This window comes from Micrasema longulum, unplaced genomic scaffold (assembly GCF_059751315.1).
Source record: "Micrasema longulum isolate JH-2025_06_02 unplaced genomic scaffold, ASM5975131v1 h1tg000051l, whole genome shotgun sequence".
NCBI classification, from domain to species: Eukaryota; Metazoa; Arthropoda; class Insecta; order Trichoptera; family Brachycentridae; genus Micrasema; species Micrasema longulum.
Window position 1 is genome coordinate 27,842 of NW_028277258.1, and position 8,939 is coordinate 36,780.

At 33.5% G+C, this 8,939-nt stretch overlaps 1 protein-coding gene across 1 annotated transcript; it reads right to left on the reverse strand.

Annotated features, from left to right (window-relative positions):
- Positions 1-3,543: 3,543 nt before the first annotated feature.
- Positions 3,544-8,625, reverse strand: LOC148285170 (alpha-amylase 2-like). Its single transcript, XM_088229390.1, has 10 exons — positions 8,428-8,625; positions 6,941-7,092; positions 6,589-6,760; positions 6,395-6,510; positions 6,118-6,307; positions 5,853-6,041; positions 5,623-5,757; positions 5,333-5,533; positions 4,837-4,992; positions 3,544-3,860 (listed from the first exon to the last, which is right to left on the reverse strand). The coding sequence occupies exons 1-10, from the start codon at positions 8,605-8,607 to the stop codon at positions 3,726-3,728; spliced, it is 1,626 nt and encodes a 541-aa protein (XP_088085516.1). The 5' UTR covers positions 8,608-8,625; the 3' UTR covers positions 3,544-3,725.
- Between the last annotated feature and the right edge of the window lie 314 nt (positions 8,626-8,939).

Below are 8,939 nucleotides of genomic sequence, written 5' to 3' on the forward strand. Positions count from 1 at the left end.
GCAGCTTCGTGTCAGGAATGGTGTATAAACGTTTTTCTGTTAGAACCATTTTTATTTTTGGGAAGAGTTGCATGGTAGTGAACCTGGAGAGTAAAACAGATGTGAACAAACAGGAACTATTTTTTGGGCCAAACCCTTTCGGATAATAAGCGAGGTTTCGCTACGAAATTTGCACTCGCGCGTCTAATTTGCAAATTATCGGTTAGAACGCTTTTCAAGGATCCATATGAGATATTCATTAATTTTTAAGTTCTTAAAAAGGTAGTCAGATTGCATAAATGATTTTTGTCGCTTAGTGGGTGATTTGCCCGTTTTAGAGGTAAAAGAACGTTCAGACTGTTATTGGTCTTTCACCGACATATTTCCGCATTTAAACCGCTTATACCACTTCTTCACAATCACCCCATTACTGCCATTTTGAAATGAACCATCACTAGTTTGAGCACTTTATGAGCTTCTTTGTCATTTTTTTGTAGCCCAAAATAAATTTTATGCTAACGCATTGTTATTCCCCTCTCTGGAAACTAACTGGCTGGTCACAAGTTGTTCAAACCTAATAATGACAGTTTCAACGGATTAGGCTATAAAGATAGGGTTTCCTAGGACAGCGGTGCCCGTATCCTAACGGCCGTAGTGAACGGTGATGCGGTGGAAAGCCGTCGTAGTGGTGACTAGAGAGTGGTTTTATTTTTAAACGGTGTTATCAACACCATTTTTATAGAATACCACTCTCTAGTCATCGTTACGACGGCTGTCAACCGCGTTAATGTTCACTACGGCCGTTAAAATACGGGCACCGCTGTCCTAGGAAACCCGAGCTTAAGACTTTCTACTTCAAATTAAAGTAGCGTCAGTAGTTGCTGCTATAAAAATCAATTTACTAATCAGGTCTCCTGTAATACTAAAACACTTTCCTTGGTGTGAAGTGTTGGCTACTTGATGAAGCTTTATACTGCGGATACTCATGTATTAATGTAATATCGCACAAAATATAAGACCTACCAACAAAGGTTGCTGTCAAAATTTTATAAAACAAAGAAAAAGTGATAGATCTCTTTTTTCCAAGCCAACAGCCTCCAGCGAATATATGCTGTTCAATTTTAATTCTACTCATAAACCCCCCTTTCTCCTCCCTCAGCCACACATTCTCAACCCCTCACTATGTACATGTTATATATCGGCGAACTAGTAAAACTCATAAACCTACTTTTGTTCAGGGGAGATTAAAATCAGATTTACTTCAGTAGCAAAAGGTGGCGAAGTTTTTCCGAAATACACGTTTTTTTAAATAATGTAGCACCGTACGAATATACAATTTTTACGGACATACAGATTATTTGAAGTTATAAGAAAAAAATCCAAAATATCCATTTCAATATGTATCGGGTTGAGATTCCGTGGCTAGCACACTAGTGTTGCGAACTCACGGATCAGAAGTCCGAGGTTTGAACCCCATCCTACTCCAACTTGATTTTCATTTTCTAGTAGTGAGTTATTTACAACTCGTTGAAAATGGCTCCAAAAGCCGAAATATTTGCGTAAATAATAAAAACGCAAATATTTCCTTTTTTTTAAAAATAAAATATTATTTTTATTTATATTCCTACAGAGATGAGGTAGAATTTTTTTAAATTCAAGATTCAGGATTATGGATATTCGAGCGTTTACAGGGCTTATGACCTGTCATTGGCTGGGTTAAGTGGCCACTTTATGTAGGAACTACAACATTTCCCATTACGCTTATTTAGCGAATATCCACACCAGGTAACATTTTTGGTTTTTGTATATATGCTACGAATCAAGAACCCACCCACAAGCGAGTTGGAAGCGCCATCTCATTTCTGTAGGGATATAAATAAAAATATATACCTACTTCCGTCTTGGGAGAAAATCCAGATTTGTGTACAGGTACAAAATAAAAGGTAATAAAAGGTAAAAGGTAAAAAATGTTAAAATATTATTGACCATTTGTTGACATACGAGTTTTACAAGTTAGGGTGACGATTTATTACGTTAGTTTGTAGTTAACCCGAAAAAAGAAACATGTTGCCAAACCTAGTTGGCTTATAAATTGAAAAAAACAAATTTCTTAAAAGACAAAGCAATTTTTTGAATTGATTAAAATCAATTCTATTAAAGTTTAAGAAAACTGATACTAAAAACAAACAATAAACAGAATGCTTTCAATTTCCGATACGTAATAAATGCATAGTAAGTCGTGAAATTGCATTGAAATGTTCTAACACCATCCCGTTTTGGCTCCTTAGAGAGAATATCTTTAATATTATTTTTTTCAGTCAGAGGTCACGCAGACCCATCTGTCGCACACAAATAATGCAAAAGGTCTAGTTTTTTTAATGATTTTTCCAAATACAAACTTAATCTGCTTATACGGGGCTAATTGCTATCTCAGTAATTTACTCCTCGTAAGTTTAAACTGTAAGAACGCATTGTCAAATAAACCTTAAAATCAAACGGTGTGTGACTTGAATTAAATATTTCAAATGTTTTGTTGACTTTTTTTACTTATTACCCTATCTCGCGCGTGAGCTATCTACCACTGACGCGGTGTTCAGTGAAAATATAATAATGTTTATTGAGGGCAACGTTTTTTAATTACTTAAAATTGATTTAAAGATGATTTTTCAAGATGAATTTTGATAATATTTTTTAATTTTTTTAAATGTTTCATTTCCTTCTATACCTTATTCTTAAAATATGGTATTTATTATTTGGCTAAAATTTTTTAATGACTTTGAGATATTTAAAGATTTGTGAAAATACATTTTTTTTTAATTTGCAATGGTGCATATGGCACTGCATCGGTACTTTAATCGAAACGCAGCTTTATAAATGTTATATTGCAATTAGGCCCGAAGTGATGAATTCCCTATCATGTAATAGTTATTTTGTAATAGTCTAGTAGTTGGCAAATTCATTAGTCAAAAGAGCTGAAGATCAGCATTACGATGACTAAGATTTCTTTTGAGGGTTAAATTTCTTTTCGTTTTAAACTGTTTCCTCTTTAAAGCCAACGAACCTTATTATGCAGTGAAGATCCTTGTATTAACTCTCTGTCCTTAAGTAAATTAGAGATGTAAAAAAGATTTAATATTATGCTTCTCCGCGCATTTAATAACAGTATTTGAAATATCTTTAATGATTAGAAAGGAAACAAAAATCGAAGTTCTTCTATAGAACCCGTAGACTAAATAAATTGATCAAAGAGTGTAACTTGCGCTGTGTGAGCCGCAGATTGCCGACCACTGTGATAGTAGAGACACTAGGTAGTCTCTTAGTTGCAATATTAAAAAAATCATGGATTGTTTTAGAAACATCAATCAACTGATAAAATTTCGATTTTTTCACATTGACATAATTCCATCAAATGAAGGTCTTACGAAAGTTCGAAATTACCTTTAAATGTAAGTGACTGATGCTATTTGCTCTATCCAGAACATGACTACCTGAGGTCAAACCAAAAAAGGAGTGACCCATCTCAGGACGAGGATAGTAAGTGAAATAAAAATGTTTTTAAAAGAGTTTTTTGTGCAAAAAATAGTTTAATTCAAACAAAAAATTACAGGTTTGCTCTTAGAGACAATACAGGTAACAAAATGATCATATTTTTAAAACGAAGGGTTGAGAATCAATTCAAAAAGAGTAGATCAGTCAGTATTTTTAACAGTTATTCAAATATAAAAAACTGCAAAAAAGGGTTCAGATTAAGATCTGTCAAGGCATCCACCCCACTTCTTGCCATCGTAGGTGACTTCCACCTGCATCTTGGCTCCGCAACCGCCAGAAGGTGGAGGAGTTGGTGGAGGGTCAGTAGTACCACCATCACTACCGATCTTGGCCTGCGAGAATAACAAATTTGTAAGTTTTCAAAAATTTTACGTGTTTTGGAAATGTTGTTCTGTTGGCGAATCTTTGTGTCTGAATACTGAATTCGATCCTGGTGAGTTTCCCTATTAAAACTATCTATATCTTGTTCTTCTGGATGAGTTATCAATCTTAAGATAATTATATTTCTGTGACCTCGTATTGGGTAATTGAACACGTCATTTGTAATAAAATTAATCCAAAGTGAAAAAAAAACTTACTTAAAGTCTCGGGAAACACAATTTTACTAAATGGATTGTATTTAAAAAATATATTGTATAAATATGTTTCTTATTTGGCTGTTACCGTGTGTCTTCGATTTATTCCGACGTTTCGGTTACCATTCTACAAACCGTCTTGAGGGTTTATGTACTAGTAATTTATACCGTGTCGCATTCGGCAGTAGGCACATTTCACAATGGTAGCTGAAGCCTTGGAACAAATTCAACACACACGGTATCACCAGAAAAAGAAACATATTGATAACGGTGACCGTGTAAACTTTCGCACCTATTTATTTTTAAATAAGTTAAAAAATGTGATGGCTATCGTAAGTATCGAACAAATATACATTTTAAGAAAATAACTGAATATCCAAAAATTTTAATTAGTTTACTGTGGATGTCATGATAAGCTATAATTTTTAGAGATCAGCGTTTCGGTTATTTCAAAGAAAGAGCAAGAACAATTACCGTTTCACAAATTTGACTGTTTTGTGAAGCGCTTTCTAAATAACAGGTTAAGAGCAGCTGGAGCCTTTAGAAACAGTTTTACATATCTTGACTTGTTTATCGTTTTTCTGTAGGGAGGTGAAGATGGCCACGGTTTTATCAACGTTGATATTTTTTTTGTGAGTCTATTTCAGCTAAGAATAACTATTTTAAAATAAGTATTTCATTTTATTTACCACCCCTTATATAAATACATAAGCAAATTATCAGATATACTTACTCCAGTGTGGATTGCAATAACGGCTTCATCATCAGTAGCTGGAAGATTGATGGCAGCCATTCCAGCAGCATCTACTTCAACGGACTTTCCGGTACATTTGCTACCACTCTTTACACCAGAAATCACATCACAGTATGTACCAGCTGAGAGACCAGTCTAAAAAAGAAGATTTTTTACACATTAAAAACTAGATTACAATTTTTTTTTGTATTTATCTATTACCTACTTTAATAAAGTATTTTTCATTTCTAATTTGCTTATTTATTTGACGTTTGTTTGTCTATAGATGGTTCCATGAAAATTAAGAATTAGAGTAACTGATTCCTGGATAAGGGTTAGAAGAACATAATTGTGTATCTTCATCTTTTAGTTGGCTATAATCATGGAAATATATATTTTGTTTGCAGCATCACCGAATGAGTATTTTGTTCTCTCGGGTTTTTGAGCTAGAATATTTTGCCGCAAATGAGTTTATAATTGTAGATTTCAGGCTTACCTGGAAGCTTTTGCTAAGGTCAGTTGGATCTAGATTGAAAGCCAAGAAAGCCTTGCTACCTCTATTGAAAGAGATTTGACTTGCACCATTGTCCCACCAGTCAGTCACTGGTTCTCCAAAAGCCTCATTACGTAATCCAACAATCCCAGTAATAGCAGTCCATCTGTGTTCACAAACCCAGTTCTTGTCGCAAGTACCATCCTGCAATTGTTAAAATATGTTGAAAAAATATTGCTTCGTCACAAGAAAATAAAATTGTAATTTTTTAAGAATATGGAAAAAATAATTACAGGCCCAATAATTGGAGAAATAATATTTTGGCTGGCATCCATTGGAGGTCCAACCTCAGGATCAGTAAAGGCAAAGGAACTCATAATTCGAGCTGCATCAGCATAAGCATGACCCAGCAAGAAAGCAATAGCTGCCTAAAATAAAATTAAAAAACACGATATAAATTACGAATACTATTTATTGATTTCACCAAGTTCTAATTAAAGTTGAGTTATACTATTTTTGTTACCTTGTAACCTTTAGGATCTTTATAAGTAAGGATATCAGCGCCACCAGCTCCGTGCCCTCTCTGATTGTCATGATTATCAACAAAGACAATACTCTCATTAGTTGGTAGAAGTCCCCAGCCTTCTCCCCAATTTTTCAAATATTTCAGAGCATTTCTACCGCGGAAACACCTTCCAAGCTCAGCACAAACCTTAATAAAATTAGAAATATCAGTAAACCGTAAAGTTATTTAGGTTGCAAAGATACAACAGTTTTCTTTTATTTACCCTAAATTCAGTGATGGCTCCAAGAGGAGAATATTCTTCTCTTTTTACGGACTCTCCTCCCAGATCGATAACTTCCTGGAAGAGGTAGGGCCTGGTACCAGGTTTGAAACCTTGATCTGTATCCAGGTCATGAAGGCTTTCGTAGATGACTTTCAAGTCTTTAGGCCACATATGTTTGGCAGCGTCGATTCTGAAAACACATTTTTATTAATTAAAGTCACAACATCAATCTATTTACATGTTGAAAACGAATATCAATAATTAATTATTTACGAACCTAAATCCAGCTACACCCATATCAACCATTTTGTTCATGTATTCGATTATTTTATTTTTGGTGTTTTCGCCGCTTTGATTCAAGTCCTTCAGTTCAATGAGTTCACAGTTACGAACCTAAAAACAGATTTGGTGGTAAAATAAACAATTTACAGCCTTAAAGATTTTCCTTTCAGTAAATAAACAGCAACAAACCTGATTAGGATCATTATAATTATTAAGAGTACAAATGGGAAGATTGAAGTCGTTCTTGGTGAACGGGACTGCTGGATAGTCCCAGGTCGCAAAATCTGCGGTAGAACTAGCTGTACCAACATTTTCAGGCCAGGTTCCAGTCATATGGTTAACGACAACATCGGGATAGATTCTACAAAAATAAATAACGTTATGAATTTACATATTACATTCTTATTCTTAGAGGTAGAGGTCAGTGCTATGCCAGCAAGGTCTCCGTGAATAGTTCTTGTGTGTTACGTATCTCAAACATGTTTTTTTATCACGCACTTATTGATTAAACATTGTTTTTCAACGTAAGATAAATTTTTACCTGACTCCGACGGCATTGCAACGCTTGACCATATCAGCAAATTCCTCTTCATTTCCTGACCTGGTAATCAGTTTGTATGAGATAGGTTGGTACCTCTCCCACCATGGTCTATTTCTGCTGGTCACCATCAAGTTCTCACTTGGAGGAGAAAGCTGAAAATATATTCGTATTTTATTCATTCGCAGTACTGTATCATGATACAACAGAAATTAATGAATGTTGAATAATCAGATTTGATTTTACCGGGAATCCAATTTGAAACCCTTATTTTTTTAGGCACATTAACCATTACACGATCATAACCATAAGTATTTACGATCATCTTCATTAAATACTCATACATTTAAAAAAATAAAAATATTTTGTCTACTAATTTGATTTTTTTATGATTATAGAAATAAAAGATGAGTGATACTTTAATCCACAAATTTGTAATATCCAGTGACCGGTTTCATCGCTTTCGCGACATCTTTGAGACTGGTATTTTTATTAAAGAGTTCAATGTTTTTATACAAAACAGAGGTAGGGAAATATAATTTAAAATTATATAAAAGTAAATAAAATAAAATAATTTTTATTTTAAGCGTCAATAACAATTTTTTTTCAGTTTAACTAATTATTTGATATAATGCAAATTTAATGAGTTTAAGTATTGTATACATATATATTTATTTTTAGTTTTCTATTCATCGTAAGCACTAAAATACTTAATCGTAAAAATAACGAGAACACTAAAAATAAAAATAATAAATAAACTCGCATTATATAAAAATAGCATTATATCAACTCATTCGTTAACCCGAAAAAAAAATGGTGTATGATCCTTGAGATAAAAACATATTTTTTAAATTTCCTTTTATACAATTTCGAATTCTCTATCTGTACCTCTGTTTTGTAAAAATACATTGAATTCTTTAATAAACATACCAGTCTCGAAAATGTCGTGGAAGTGATGAAACCGGTAACTGGATATTCCAAATTTGTGGACTAAAGTATCACCCGTCTTTTTTTTTTTTTGCACCACTACAGGCCAGGAGGCCCAATTACAGTGGTGAATTACAACACCCAGGCTTGAGAAAAATCACATTTTAATTTTTGTGTTCTCACCGGGAATCGAACCCGGAACCTTCCGTGCGTGAGTCAAGCGTCTTGACCACTACACCTCGGAGGCCGCAAAATTTTCTATAATAAATTACAATGAACTTAAATCAAGAATTTCCACTTACAGACTTAAATGCTTTACTAATTTGATGTTTGTGAGTCCTCGAATATTTTTAAAAGATAGAAGAATTGTGAGTTTGAAAATATTGGGTGATTGAATAAAGTGGCAGTGATCAATCAAACCGACCACTGACAGAGTTTACACTTACGCGTTTATACGCCATGACATATTGTCTTTCTAAATTATACATTTTTCTTTTTTTAGATTTCTGACCAAATTGTAGTTTTTAGTTGAATGATTTAGACTTCTTATAATGATCGATTACCTGAACTCCACCATATCCTTTGGGTCCCAACCAGTTTTCGCATTCGGCGGCAATATCTTTCCACTTCCATTCGAAAAGATGAACCATGGTGGTCCTCTTTCCCACAAAGTTAGGATTGTGGTAGCCCAAGGTTGAGCTCACCACCCCCAAAAGAAGGAAAGATAGTAAAAACGTACCCATAGTTCAAAAATACCTAAAATAATAACACAATTTACCAAGAGCACAAAAAATTGCGATGTCAATGATTTTTAAATACTTTTTGTCTTTTTCGCGGTTGTAGTTTTATTTATTTTTTATTTTCTTTTATTTAGGAAACATACAGTACAGTTACAAAGTTTAATATTTTATACAGTTAGGTTTAACTCTAATGGACCAGTGAAGTTTCCATATTATAAAGCAATTATATGTTAGGTTATTAATGAAAGTATAAAAAGAGAAGGAAAAAAAAACATAAATGGAAGATGTTTAGAAATTAAAATTAAAAATTTAATTTAATTTAAGTAAAAAAAAGA

Coding starts and splice junctions, on each gene's coding strand:
- LOC148285170 (XM_088229390.1), bottom strand. CDS start 8,607: ATGGGTACGTTTTTACTATCTTTCCTTCTTTTGGGGGTGGTGAGCTCA. Junction 6,511..6,588: donor ATTATAATGATCCTAATCAG/GTTTGTTGCTGT, acceptor ATCTGTTTTTAG/GTTCGTAACTGTGAACTCAT. Junction 6,042..6,117: donor GAGCCATCACTGAATTTAGG/GTAAATAAAAGA, acceptor AATTTTATTAAG/GTTTGTGCTGAGCTTGGAAG.